Consider the following 15,665-nt stretch of genomic DNA (forward strand, 5'->3'; position numbering starts at 1 on the left):
AGAACGTGTGTTGCATGATTTTGTATCGTATTCCTAATTATGTGCGTCTACCTGCCCATTCTTGGGGCGAGGAGGAGTTTTAACGATGATTCCTCCTCCTGGTTGGGGGGGGGGGGGCATGGATTAACTTTATTTGAATAAAAATTTTAAAATATTTCCAATCATTTGGGGGTGGGGAAGAGGTGCTCCCCCCGTATGGGTTGGGTAGGTTATGTTATTGTTTTTGTGTTTCGAATTTGTTTTTGATTGTTTGACGCAGTTTTACTCTACTGTTTCTCTACACTTTTCTTCGAAAGTGTACCCCTGTTCTTTACCTTACAAAATTAAAAGCAAGTATAGTTGAAAGTCCAATCTGAATAAAATGGAAGTTGAATAGAAATGGAATAAAAAAATTGAATAAAGAAGGGGAAGTTGAATAAGAACGGAATCTCTGATGAGCCCTTGCATTGCATGATTTCGTCTCCTATTCTTAAGCATATGTTTCTACCTGGCTGCCCTTTTGGGTGAAGAAGGGTTTCAAAAGATTTTTCCTGGTTGGGGGTAGGAGGGTAAAATGCGGAATAGATTTAGTTTTAGACTATGATTTTCCAATAATTTAGTTGATTTTGAAAGGAGAGTGTGATGGGGCACCTTTAGGACCAGTTTAAGGAGAACCACCCCCCCTCTTGTGTTGAGTATGTTGATTTTTGTGCGTCTTGAATAAGTTTTTCATTGACCTATTCAGTTTTACATCACTGTTTCCCTATACTTTACTAATTTTATAATATTTCCTCAAGTTTCATTGCTGTTTTCGAAGTTAATAAAGTTTCTGAAATGGTGTTGCTTATCCCTATTTTTCCCTCTTAGAAAGTAATAGATGATTCCTGTTCGAATTGAAACGGATGGGGTAACGATTATATTCTGTCGTCCTACATAACGGATTTGATTGCAGGATCACAAAAACGGATGTGATAACTTGATCAAAAAAACGGACGGCATAACTGGATAGTAAAAACAAATGGGATTGCAAAAAATTCAAGATATAATTATTATAGTTTTTTTTTACTGTACTCAACTAAAATTAGATATTTTTTTCATAAAATTTAAATTAACTTTACAAATTAAACAATTAATAAATATGAAGCGACTGCCTTTGTTTACCATTCTTAAAAGTGAACAAATCAACTGCATGCCCTTTGACACTAAGTGTCAAAGTAATATTTACAATCCAACTTATTAAGCGGCATATGCTGAATCGATTGATCGAATCTGCTTTCCGCTAGCGCTTTCGGATCTCAAGATAATCTGTTATTTGAATTTTTATCTCAAACTTGTTATATCTCCTTTTTTCCTTGCATTTCCGTTCATTTTATCTCCAAATATAGTTTGATTTGAAGATTTTATCTTAAAATTGCGCTTGTCTTTCACGGCAAATAAAACGTATTTCTCAGCTGATTTATTCTTCTTTACAATTAGTATAATGTTTACAATACAATAACATAATACGATAATATAATACAATAATATAATATAATACAATCTCCTTTATAATAATATAATAAGTATTGAACTACCGTAACTGCTATGTGATCCACACATGATAATTTCCATTGTTTTTGTGTTTTTTATGGTACTAATAAAAAAAATTCCTCTAATGGTGGGGATTGGCCGTAAACAAACTCCTAAAAATCCCTCTATTTTCAGGTATAGCAATAGCAATGCTTGATTTTTCTCCCAATCGGAAAGAGGGGTGGGGGTGCTAAGTCACTTTGTATGAAAAATCTGGGCAAAAACAATATTAAGATTACATGAAGATGCGTTTTTTAGCCCTCTGAATTCTAAAGCCAAGTTCAAGAAGGTTGTGTCCATATCTTTGTATATGTATTTCTTTAAATTCGGTTTATTGTTGTTTATTTATTTATTTTTTAAGCTCCCAAGTTTCCCAATAAAAAACCTCGGAAGACACCGCCGAAAAATGAACAAATAAAAATAGAAGTGAAACCGGTTCCAATGAAAGCAATTGAAGCAAAAGTAGAAGAGATTGAAGAAGAAATTCCAAGGCGCCAATCCCTAATCAAGGTAAAATTTTCGTTTTCTAGTATGTTAGGATCATCTAAGCTAGTTTGAGCTCTAGCAACAAAATGGCTAAAAAAAATTAATAATATAATACGCGCGTGAGTTAAGTTACGCGCCTGAGAAAATTTATCTTATTTTTGAAAAAAGGGGGAAACACCCCCTAAAAGTCATAGAACCTTAATGAAAATCACATCATCAGATTCAGCGTATCAGAGAACCCTACTGTATAGGTTTTAAGCTCCTGTCTGAAAAAATGTGGAATTTAGTTTTTTTTTTGCCAGAAGATAGATCACGGATGCGTGTTTATTTGTTGTTTTTTTCCCCCAGGGGGTGATCGTATCGACCCAGTGGTCCTAGAATATAGTGGGAGGGCACATTCGAACGGAAATTAAAACTTCTAGTGCCCTTTTTAAGTGACCAAAAAAATGGAGGGCAACTAGGCCCGCTCCCATACTCATTTTTTTCTCAAAGTCACCCGATCAAAATTTTGAGATAGCCATTTTGCTCAGCATGGTCGAAAAATATAATAACTATGTCTTAGAGGATGACTTAATCCCCCACAGTCCCCGGGGGAAGGGCTGCAAGTTATGAACTTTCTCCAATATTTACATATAGTATTCGTTATTGGGAAGTATACAGACGTTTACAGGGGGAATTTGTTCTGGTAGGGGGGGGGGGGGCTGGATCGGGGGTTACGTGGAAAATCTTTCCATGGAGGAAGTTCTTATGGGGGAAGGGACATTGCTTTGAAGGGGGCACCGAATTTCCCAGCATTATTTAAAAAAAAACGATCAGAAATTAAAAAAAAAAAAAAAAAAAAAAAACAAGTTTTCAACTGAAAACTTATCAACATCAAAAATTAAAACGAACAGAAACTATGATTGGGTTCGCCCCCCAAGTCAATATCTCGCTCTTTACGCTAAAGTTTTTTTTAGTAATTTCATAAGAGCTATTTATTCTAATTAATGGCCTGTGTGATTAAGGGGTCATTCTTAAAGAATTGGGAAAAAATCCGAACTTTAGCGTAAAGAATGAGGTCTTGACTAGGGTGGCGAACTCCCCTAATATACTTAATAAAAATACGAATATAGAAGTTAGTTACGTAAGTTAATTCGTAAGTTACTTATATTTATTACTAATAAAAACGTTCGTAAATAAAACTAAACAACTTTCGAGAAAGCCATTTAGCCAAAAATAGTAAAATTAATATGCAAATTTCATTTTAATTATTCATGTAAGGTGAGCCAAAATCAAAACCTGCATTAATTAAAAAACGATCAGAAACTAAATAAAAAAAGATTTTAACTGAAAGTAAGGAGCGACATTAAAGCTTAAAACGAACAGAAATTATTCCGTATATGAAAGGGGCTGTCCCCTCTTCAACGCCTCGCTCTTTACGATAACGTTTTTTATTGTTTTAAGAAATAAAGAAATAAAGTTGTTAGACAGAGTCAAACTTTAGCGTAAAGCGCGAGGTGTTAAAGAGGCCCCCCTCACCTCGTCTAAAGCAGTGTCATTTACTTAATTAACACACGTTTGCGTTTATTAAACTTGCTCTTAACGCAAGTTTGTCGGATCAACCTATTTTGCGCCCCCCCCCCCTAAAGACCAAGAAATAACCTCTTTCTTCAATATCCTTCAGCACATTTATAAGCAGAAAGAGAGCGTGCTCTCTACCTAAGCCAAACTGGTGCCAAAACTGACGAGGAGGGTCGGAACAATTTTCTTCAATATCTTTTTATCAAAAATGACTCAAAGAGCTTGAAAGTAGTACACGAAATGGGGCGGTAAGAACTGCAGAGAGAAGCGTCTTCTTTTGCCTTTTTTAAGGATGGGAGTTATTTGTCCGATGTAAAAATTGTAAAGGGACTCACCACGGACAAGGATCATAAGAAACAGTAGCGTTAAATGTTGCTTGACTAAAGAAACTGCAAGTTGCAGATGCCTAGCTGAAATAGAATCAACACCAGAGAAATTTTTTTTCTTTAATTTCGGAATCAAAGAATGAACAGCACTTGGCGACACAAACAGGAAAGATCTCGTCTTATTGAAAGATGAAGGTCAAGCTGTTTTTAAAAAAACTCCTCAGTGCTTTGGTTGGGAGCACTGAACTCCCTCGCGAAATATTCAATCCACTTTTTTTCCACCCACAAATTCAACCCACATATACAACCCAGAAATTTATTAGTTAATCAATGGCCAAACTTATTCATTATAAATGTTTTTAATGAAAATTTTCTTATGAGTAAACAAAGTTTAGAGTCGATTTTTCGCCATAATATTTAATTTTAAATATTGTAAAAAATGAATTATATTGGTTTGGGCTAGCTTTCGAACGAAATCTGTATTGCTGGGCTACAGTTTTAAAATATCTTTAGTTAATAAAAAAAAAAAAACAAAAAAAAAACCCAAGTAGAATAGTCTATGCTCAGGGTCAAGGCCGTATCCTGGGCGGCTTGGGGGCTTTATCTCCCTCCCCCCCCCCCTCAGAAATGTTTGTTCGACTTGTAAAAGGTAACAAAAGTGTATAAAACAAATGTTTGATGTTTTTAAAGTTTAATTTTGTAAACCCCCTCCCCCGAATAAAATAAACCCCCGAAGAAAAATCCTGGATACAGTATGCTTTTGAAAAAAGTTTGAAAGAGTAAGAATATAAGTTCTGAAAATTAGTCTAAAGGTATGAAGATAACTTTTAAGGATTGAAAAAGAAACGTAGATGTTTTCCAGATGAATTGAGAGTTCCTAGGGAATTTCCAGAGGAACCTTAATTTATCGAATTTCTAATTCCAGTAAAAATTTCGCAAAATTTTAAGCCCAGTTGTTTTGTTTTTATATGGTGCTCTAATTTCTGCTTCAAAAACATTAAATAACCAGGTTTTGTGAGGATTTACTTAAAAAGTGTGGCTTTCAATTGAAGACTGAATTCTTTTCTCACTTTAAACTGGACCATATGCTATTCAATATATAAACAAAAGATAGCAGTGTTTTGAACCTTTACATGCGAACTTTACGTAGGATTTGTAAGTCGTGTCATGGCTTCCAGAAATAATTTACTTCCATTAGAGGTACTATTAAGGTCAATGTCAACAGAAGTCTAATCAAAAGTTTTATTTCAGTTCAAAAAACAAATAAATAGTAAATTAAAGTAATCTTTTTACAGTCAAAGACGTCATCTATTTTGCCATATTTTTGTTTTATCAGATGTCAGTTGAAACTCCTATTCATAAAAACAACTGCTAATACTAACCCTTTACTGAAATACTAAGCTTCATCATGCCAAAACACATGTTTATGTTCCTCCCCCACTTCAATCTATTCAGTGCTTACCGATTTGTTCCCTCCCACTTGCCTTAGATATTTTCTTGTAACTTGTTGCTCTATTTGAGAATAGCTTAAGCATCTTGATCTTGTTTCCATTGCTACCTAAGCATGTTAACTTATTTGTCATCAATCGGTCATATTATTTGTCATATTGCTTCTCACTTAATTGTTAATACTTCTCATATTATTTGAGAAGAGCTTAAGCATCTTAATTTTGTTACTATTGTTGCCATATATTAGTTGCACTTTCGGATCTTATCATTGTTAAGATGCTTTTCATATAGCTTATATGACATGACAATTGTATGTCTTATTACTTGAGCATCTTAACCTTGTTACCATTGTTGCCTAAGGTTGCTTATTTGTCATATATTATTTAACGTCCTATTTCCTGAAGTTTGAAATGGTAATTCTGGAAAGGTCATTAATAGTAATACTTTCACAGATTCTATTTACTAGAAAGTCTTTAAATATATTCAATGCCTTAAAAATTATTGTGCGAAATCTCAGTGTCAGCTGACCATCCCAAAGACAAACGACCCATTGACGGATTTCCCTTGCCCTTGTGGGATTCCCAAAGCAATATGTTAAAAATTGGCTATGAATGTCAACTATGTCAACAGTTCGAAAAGCTAAGGTGAGGCTTTCTAATTTAAAATGAAGAAAACGTATAATCTCTTACCAATTGCTATGCGAAGCGCTTTCTATTCAGTGTACATATTTCGCAAATAATATGCATCCTGTCTCGGCAAAATTTTCAATCTAAGGCAGGCAAAACAAGAGGGAACTCTCAAAGCTGTCGAATTTCTTCAAATTGGGATGAAGAGGAAAGTGGGCCTAGCGGCGTTGGTTTAAGATTGGCACTTTTTGTCTCTCATCGAGCTAAAATTTTTGATTGACAGTAGCCTCTATCTACGATAAACCAATGCAAAAAAGAGACTATGGGAGGGGGGAATAGTTTTGGTGCTTTTGTTTCTGACCAAGCGGTAATTTTTAATAGAAACTAGCCTCTATTTCGAACATACCAACGTGTAGAAAAGGAATACTGTATCTATTTTGTTAAAACTGCAATAATTTTTTCTATCATAGTTATGGTTACGATCAGAAATGACATCATGCCTACCTGTCAAAAATTATTTTAGTAGCCTAATCAGATGGAATTTGTTCAAATTTTATTATATTACCTAATTTTATTTTCAGCCCTGTCATAGGCCACTGGCAGTGGGGTCACCTGCAAAACCCAAAGTTCTGCTGATAATTCCAGATCTGCCTCCGCGATCACTGAAATTAAGTGCGGCAGCATTAGCTGAACAGACCTTCTTGGAGAAACTTTACAAATTCATGAAGAGTCGAGGGACTCCAATTGATAGACTCCCAATTATTGGCACAGAGAAGTGTAAGTTGTTTTCAACGTATCCACGTATAAATAACAAGTATAGTATAGTAGCACAGTAATAAAAAAAAAAAAAAAAAAAAAAGAGAAAAAAAAAAAAAAAACACAGGGCCATGGCCACAAATAAAAAGAAAAGAAAAAGAGAACAACATACAAAAGAAATTGAAAGAGCCAATTAAACAACTAAACAAAACAACTGCAACAAAAAAACGCCATTCAAAAACATAATTATAAACTAATATAAGGGCTTATTAATGCTTTATTTAACATTTTATCAAACGAGCAAGGTAAGGTTTGATCATATAACAAGCCATAGAAAAGAAACAGGAAAAACACTTAATGGATTACAAACAATGGTTTAAATAGCATAATAAAAATGTTTTCTATTTGCATGCTTTTTTAAAGGAATTATTTGGAAATTTTTTGAGTAGAATAGAGTATATCATATCGGCTCTAATGCTGTACTGAACAAAATAACAAATACACGGAACACACATTTTAAGAAAAAGCTTGAAATATAAGAAAAATAAACAAAACATACAAAATGAACAAAAAAGTACTTCTAAATTGGTATTTGGCATTCATTATTCAGAAAAAAATTGTATTCAAACATTAAAGGTTTCTAGTTTCCCTGAACTTAACGCAAAGACTTTTTTCTTAATTTTGACAAATTTTCTGATCTATTTAATCCCCCCCCCCCAAAAAAAAAAAAAAAAAATTAACTTCTCAGCCAACATTTTTACAGGCGATAATAGTTTTATCATTGCTTTGAAGTTTTCTCTGCAAAATTTTTCTGACACAGTTCTGTAGCGGCCGCCCAAGTAAAGAGCTATGATTATGCCTGAAATGTGTTATCTTTTTCCCTGCCACTTTGGATTGAAGATACTGCTGTAAAGACTTTAGAGGGTGACAAATGTAAAGTTTTAGAGTCGAATTTAAGAGTCGAAATTGATTATAGGGCATTATCCCCCTCCCGTACCCATTTTGCTATAAAATTGAGTATGAAGCCTGAGTACTATAGAAAAATGTCAAAATTTGTATCTATAACTCGTTTGTCCTGTAGTGGTGCAGATAGTTTTATTTCAGGTTGGTAATAAGGGGCCCAGAGTTCGAACTCATCTGTAGCAGCACAGAGCAGGGCTGTGAATTTGATTCCAATGATGAGATTATGCAAAAGGTCCTACATATTAATCCAAGCAAGAAGAAGCATATCTCTTTTAACAAATTAAACTTTTGTCGAAAATGCGGTCGCGTTAGTTTTATCAATGATTGGTTAAAAACTTGGCCAAGAAAAAGGTCAGTTGATAAAGAAAATTATTGCTCAAATATTTGATCAGAAACAGTTTTTGCCGCAGTCCGAAGTAGTCTCACTTTTGTACAGAATGGAGTCTATTCCATGTGGCAAAACACTTTTCGCTGATGTAGTCTCACTCTTGTCCATAATGCATTTCAGTCCGATATACGACTACTTACAGTTGACATGCGAAAAATAGACGCCTTGTTCACAAAATCTTCTAGTCAGATCTTTTTAAAATTGATAAGAATTTTAAAATTCAACTTATAAATGGGATTCTTAAAAAAAATTTGCGAATGAGATCAGTTTAAAACAATGGTAGACACACTTTAAAACACTAAAAAATTTCAGATTTCCAAAATCGTAGAAGCCAATACAAGTCTTTATTATCCAACAAAAAATTTTTTGGTGGAACTGAGTAACTTTACTAAAAAACAACGACATGACTACTTAGATTTTGAATCTTTAAATCTTTTTGAATCTGAAAACTACCCCCCCCCCCCTACTCCCTCCTTAAAGAAGACTAAGTAAGTCTTATGAGTCCAGGAAAGTCTTATAAGTCTTTTCAATCCAGGAAATGAATAATGCAATACATCATATTAGGACCAAAACTAGCGGCAGCTATGACAATATACACCCTACATGGATAAAGAATCTTACCCCTTCATACAAACAAGAACTGCTAAATTGTTATAATCACGCTTGGGCATCTTCTATGTTCCCCAATATATGGAAATGTTTGTCCCTCTTACCAATCTTAAAGAAAAATAAAACCGAAGATAACCCTGAGTCCTATAGGCCCATAATGATTACTCCTGTGACGGGGAAAATAATGGTGGAAATGAAATAGCACAGGCTCCTCTGGTTTGTTGAAAAAAATAGTCTGATCCCTCACACTCAAACTGGATTCAGGAAACACCACTCATCAACAGATGCCTTGATTTTGCTAACAAATGCAATCAATGAATCTTTTTCAAAAAATAATGTCCTAGTTGCAGCTTTCCTAGATTTTGAAGGGGCATATGACAATGTGAACCACCAAATCCTTTTTAAACAAACTTGCAAACCTTGGAGTACCCCTTAAGCTGGTATCTTTTATTAAATCCTTCATAGAAGTGCGAAGTTTCATCGTTTGTGTTAGTTCAGCCTCTTCACCCCAAAAGACAACAACCACAGGCCTACCTCAGGGAGCAGTCTTTAGTTGCCTCCTGTTTGCCCTACATCTCTGGGACATGAACCTACCCCACACGAATCTACAATATGCTGACGATCTGGTGCTATGGTCATCTGGCAACACCTTTGAGGTAGCAGAGTCAAATCTGCAAAAGTCATTTTTCCAATTTGAAAAATTCTCTCAACATTCAGATTTACCCATTGCACCCACCAAGTCGAAAATAATCCAATTTCACCGGAAGCGAAACTATGTTAATGCAAAACTAAATCTAAATAAAACAACTGTTCCAGAAGATAATCATATTAATTACCTAGGTCTCATGCTTGACTAAAAACTTAATTTCCACCTCCACATTTCAAACACAATAAAAAATGCTATAGAAAAACAAATCTACTAAAAAGACTTCTTTCCACACCCTGGGGCTGTAAAGAGAAAACCTTACTCCAATTTTATAAATCTCATATAAGACCCCATATTGACTATGGGCTCACCGTCTATGGTGCATGTGCAAAGACCCAGATGCAAAAATTGAAACAACACAAAATGATATAATACGTCTCATATTTGGTTTTAGGAAACCCTCAAGCACCAAATTGCTGCTTATGGAGAGTGGATTAACAACAATAAGGGAGAGACGTAGCTTTCTCCTGACAAAACATCTTACAAAAATTGAATCAAATAGCTCACACACACTACATATTTGGTTAAGAAATCCAGCCATGTATAGAGGCATTGCAGATGAGTATGCCAATATTCAGAAGAAGTTCCCCATACCAGCACAGTCTGTTGCACCCACTTTACCCCAATCCCCTCCATTGAATTGGTCAAGTCCCATAATAAATACTGACTTCTCAAAGTGGAATAAAGATTTAACCCCCATTGCTTTTGTCCAGAAAAAATTTGCTAAACTTAATACAATTTCATATAAAAATCACTTCCAAATATTTGTTGATGGGTCAAAAATGAATGAGAAGGTTGCAAGTGGTGCTTTCCTTCCTCACCTGAAAATTGCAATGGGCGAGAGATTATATAATAATTTATCTATAATGTCTGCTGAGTTAAATGCCATAATCACCTTAAGGAAAACCAACTTTTGATTGCAAATTCAAATAATATTATCATATATTCAGACTCTCTATCAAGTCTTGAGTTGCTGGCCTCAGCTCCTCAGTATAAGTTGGACATTGACACTTGTCATTGTCTCAGTATTATAGATAATCTTGCTTCAAGTGGCATAAGAACTTATTTTCAGTATATTCCTAGTCACTCTGGTATAAGTGGTAACCATCAGGTGGATGAAATAGCAGAAAATGCTATAAATATTGACCAGCCAAGAGGGAGACCAATCCCCATTAGAGATATTTACCGATGGAGACTATCAGATATTAATTTTAATAAGATTAATCCTATCCTTTCCTCCCTTCCCAATAAGTATCTTTCTAAAATTTATCATAGAATTCGTTCTGGAACAAATGGACTAAATTTTCTTGCATTCTCATATAAGTTTTCTAATTCAAGTGGTTTAATTCCCCTGTCCCCTCTTTGCAGGCATTGTAATATGAATAATGAAACAATTGACCATTTCCTATTCGAATGTAATATGCTGACGTCTGCACAACATACCTTGCTTTGTAAACTGTTAAAATGCTTCAAACACCATAAAATCTCGCTATTAGCCAAGAGCCTAGCCAACTATACCTGCACACTGAGCACAGAAATTGATATCTATCATCTTATGTTTGAACTCCTTGAGTCGAAAGATCTACTGAAAGATATCTGAGAAGATCTAATAAATAAGAGACAACCAAGCCAGTAGCTCTGTTGCCCACAGAGTGAAGCAAAAAGAAAAGGGCTAAATAGTATCAACTGAATAGCCCGCCTGTTGTAAATTAGAAGAAGAAGAACTTTTGTCGAAAATGCGGTCGCGTTAGTTTTATCAATGATTGGTTAAAAACTTGGCCAAGAAAAAGCTTAGTTGATAAAAAAAATTATTGGTCAAAAAAAAAAATAAATAGAATTATAGTGCCAAAATTTTGGGTGCTAGAATTGATCTCATTAGATTTTGTAATTGAGCTAAAAAGTTGCATTAGAAACCATTTCCTGAAGTTTTTTCTTTTTTTTTTGATGCCCAAAATAGCAGAGTTTGAAAATTAAATTGTCATTAGAGAGAAAGGTTAAAAACTAGTTTAGCTCTGAACTTAACACGGGTGGGTGGTATAATAATTACCCATCAGAAATAGCTAAAATTAGCTTTTGTTTTATGTAAGTTCCATTTTAATTTGTATTCGTTACTCTATCAGCTCTATCTAAATGATAGAGGAAAATCTGCTGTAAAAGGTAGAAGACACGTGGTAGATACTACTTAATGAATTTTGAATGTTACTTGTAAGTTGTTGATTATTTTTAGTGAACTTGTACAAATTCTACACAGTTGTGAAGAAGGTTGGTGGGTACGATGCTGTTGGGATAAAACGACTTTGGCGGCGTTTGTATTTAGAAATGGGAGGCTATTGTAGTAATAATGCTGCAGCGACAGCCACTAGGAAGCAGTATGAAAGGTAAGTAAAGTCTATACACTTCTGGCTAGGGCACGTTGTGCGGATGAAGGATGACAGATTGCCGAAGATTGTTCTTTTCGGCTAACCGTCTAGGGCTAAACGGAAAGCAGGTCGTCCTCGTCTGGGGTGGGAGGACGTCATAAAGAAAGATTTAAAGGAAATGGGAACTTCGTGGGTGGATGTAAAAAGGGAGGCTTTGAATATATTGGGATGGAGGAAAAGCGTGCGCAGCTGTGTTGGCATCAGGCGGCTTGGTGCTGCGGTGAGTTGTTAGTAGTAGTAGTAGTAGTTTTGTGGAAGTAAGTTTTGAATGGCTAATGTAGGGGTGCCAACTGGAGGGCGGAGAGGCTATTGCTTCCCTAGATTTTAAAGAATACCTTTTTTGGTATTTTTCAGTTTTGATTTTTTTTATACCTTCGTTAAACAAATCTTCCCCCCCCCTCCGCAAATTTCAGCGAATAGGCTCCACTGGGCCCACGTGTGCGTCTACCAAACTTCTGATCAATATGGTAAAAGACTTATCTTTCATGATTGTCTACAGTAAATCGCTTCACATCTCTCCAGTGTTAAGTGAGAGACATCTATGAATGACAATGAATGACATCTATGCCTTGTAATGTGACAACGGGTAAAAAAACGAATAGAGGTAAAAAGACTCAATCACCCGTAGACAATGGAGGCTTGCGTCCTGAAAATCAGATCATTGTTCTCTCTTCTTTATGGGTTCGGTTGACAATGTATCCCAATCTTTGAATTTTTTTCTTCTTTTTTCGTGAAAAATTCGTAGGCTTCTTCTTGAGGCAATTCACTTGCGGCTGAATGAGATGTTGTCTTACTATGTAAATTCTCTAGTTGCAAAAATGACGTTACTATTATAGTAAACGGCGTTATTGTAAACACTGCTTATAAATATCCAGAATATGGATGAATATGTAAACATGTAGATCAGCTAATTAGGTAAAAATATGTGGTATAATCGTAGTAGGGTTTACTCCGTATGCAGTTGAAGAATTTTCGGTTCTTTCGCGTATGAAAAATAAGCCAAAAACGGGAAAAAACTGATTTAAAAAAATAGGCTAAGAACATGGCACTACGCAGTTTAAGAACCTGTAGTGTCTTTTGAACGTGTAGTTGCGTTTTTGGAATCAACAGATTGTTAGTTCTTTAATATCTATGGGCAAAAGTGTTTTCAAATTTCATGAATTGGTTTAGCTTATTTATTTTAACTGTTGAATGTGGCAGCACTGACGAAAATGTGATACTGCTCTAAAAGTTTCATAATTTTGAAATAGTTAAAAAAAAAAATCTTGGGAAATTGTGGTTTTCAGGTATGAATAGATCTAAGATGGCTTCAGGGAGGCAAAAATTGTTTTATAATGATATTCTTGTTCATTTAAAGCCTTTTTTTTAGTATTTCAGTATTTTATATGGATTCATTGGTCAGTTTTCAACATAATTTAGCTAGAATGAAAGTAAATACATCAATTGTTGTCTTTTTTTATGCTCTTTCATAGTTTGATAGTCGTTTCTGAGGTAATTTCACTTTTAGCCCTTAATAGGGCCAGTAAAGGTAAAAACAATCCATTGTAACCAAAAGTTAAAAAACATGTTTCTAGAAAGTTTTGACGTCAAGATACTTTACTGACTTCTAGCGTAGAACAGTTACAAGGATATTCCATAAAAGCAAAGTCTATTGAAATTATGGCAATGAATTTACCAAAAATCTTTTCCATCTAACATTTTCTAAAAAAAAAAAAAAAAAAAATGCTCAGTGAACAGAAAGACAGTTTTTAAACAACTTTAATTTAATTTTTTTTATTTGACAAACCTTTTTGCATGCTTGTACTGACTGTTATTCTATACCATAGACAATCAAATTAAATTGTAATGTGCGTTTTAGGATGTTTTGCACAGACACCCATCTTCAGCAAAAGTTATTTTAACTATTCAAAGTATTTGGGACGCCATTCATATGAAAAATGTTGGAAAAATTCGAATATGCAAACAACATAGTAATGAAGAATACGACTTCTGCAAGGCCTGAACCCGCTATCTTCGAATTCCAATTCCGATGCACTACCCACTGCGTGAAGCACGCTTGTAGATACTAACAAAGGAAATAGTAGGATAATATTGGCATATTAATATGACGTCGTTCATATGAAAACTATTCTCAGAAATTAAGGCTCTAGACGAATTTCTCCAAATTCGTGACCTATTTACGAGGGCTATTCAGAAACTAGGGAACGTTTCCGCCTGATGTCGCTAGGCGTGTGGCAATCACGTATGTTTCGGTGTGCGCGTGCTCGTAGCTTCAGTCCGGCATCCAGCCGTGAGAACGACAACATTTTCGCGCTACCCGTTTTCCCAATATTCCAATTTAAAATTTGCGCGGCAATTTCAAATCCCGCCTGTTGTGAAGTGCGGTCCGTAATACGGTTTTTGTTAGCAAAAACCGATAGAAATTCATCGACAACTGTGCGAAGTGTATGGCAATGACGTAATGAATGAAAGTTCAGTGCGAAAATGGTGTATCCGGTTTAAAAATGGCCGAACCAACGTGCATGATGAAGAAAGGGGTGAACACCCGAGCATTGTGACAGACGATCTTCTCGCCAAAGTTGATGAGAAGATTCGTGAAAACCGTTGCTTCACAATAACAGAGCTTTTGCTTTGCTTCCCACAAGGTTCGCGGACTTTGTTGTTTGAAATTGTGATTCACGAGCTTGGCTACCATAAATTTTGTGCAAGATGGGTGCCAAAAATCCTTACAGAGCTCCATAAAGTCCAGCGAATGGGAGCAGCCTGAACATTTCTTGACGCCAACCACACACATGGTACTTCGTTACTGGATCGAATCGTAACGGGTGACGAGACATGGGTGAAGCACGTCAATTGCGAGACAAATTGCAGTCCATAGAGTGGGGGCACACAAGTTGCCCCCCCCCTGAAAATAAACATTGTCGAAATAGTAATTGTCCTGAAAAAAATTGTTCTTTGGTTCCTGGAATGTGTTTGAGTATCGAAATTACCGAAAAGAGAGGTATGGTGAAGATGATGAGGTATTCACACCACTTACGGGAATCAAAAGCGCACTTTGCGTTGTTCCGTCCCAGAACTAATTTTGAACCAGAAGAATTGAATATCAATTTTATTTAACCTACATTCAATAATAGCCTACACTTCACTTCTTAACCCCCTCCCCCTCCTTGTGTGTGTCTGGTGCATATAATAGTCTAATATGTAGTCTATGGATTCCCAGCAGTATACATTTTCTTTCCAAACTATTGTTCTGTATTGTATCGACCCTGTACCCTGATTATCTTTCAGATTTTTACTTCCATTTGAACGATATATGATTAGTCAATCACCTGATGCTGATAAGTCCAATTCAATAAAAAGCCCTAGTTTACAACAGTCTAAACCTAAACAGGTATGTCGTGTCATTTCGGCTTAATTTGATTTTATTAATTTTTTTTTCAACCTCTTTCTAAAATCATTATTTTCCTAAAGTTAGTTCTCGTTTTCTCTGTTCTTTGCTGTCCCTGCTCTCATCTCTTATTTTCCTCGCACCCCTCTGTCCTTTTTCTCAGCCCCTGGCTCCTTTCTTGGCCTGTTTCTCCTTTTTTCTTAGTCTCTCTCCTTTTTATCTTAGCCCCTCTTTCCTTTGTTCTTAGCCTCTCTCCTATTTTCTCAGCCTCTGTCCTTCTTCTTAGCCCCTTTCTTCTTGTCTCTTAACCTCTCTCTACTTCTTTCTTAGCCTCTCTCTACTTTTTCTTAGCCTCTCTCTACTTTTTCTTAGCCTCTCTATTTTTTTCAGAATCTCTCCTTTGTTCTTAGCCTCTCTCCTTTTTTCTCAGCCTCTGTACT

At 35.4% G+C, this 15,665-nt stretch overlaps 1 protein-coding gene across 1 annotated transcript in view; it reads left to right on the forward strand.

Moving 5' to 3' along the window:
* Positions 1-15,252, forward strand: part of LOC148954087 (AT-rich interactive domain-containing protein 5B-like) — a 142,625-nt gene extending 127,373 nt beyond the window's left edge. The window contains exons 5-8 of the mRNA XM_089086124.1: positions 1,910-2,058; positions 6,577-6,772; positions 11,645-11,795; positions 15,126-15,252. Coding sequence (XP_088942250.1) covers positions 1,910-2,058; positions 6,577-6,772; positions 11,645-11,795; positions 15,126-15,252 — 623 coding nt within the window. The remainder of the gene's footprint in view (positions 1-1,909; positions 2,059-6,576; positions 6,773-11,644; positions 11,796-15,125) is intronic.
* Positions 15,253-15,665: the final 413 nt, after the last annotated feature.

Source organism: Artemia sp. Qi Xiang Cuo, chromosome 3 (assembly GCF_049724085.1).
Source record: "Artemia sp. Qi Xiang Cuo chromosome 3, ASM4972408v1, whole genome shotgun sequence".
In the NCBI taxonomy this organism is placed as follows: domain Eukaryota; kingdom Metazoa; phylum Arthropoda; class Branchiopoda; order Anostraca; family Artemiidae; genus Artemia; species Artemia sp. Qi Xiang Cuo.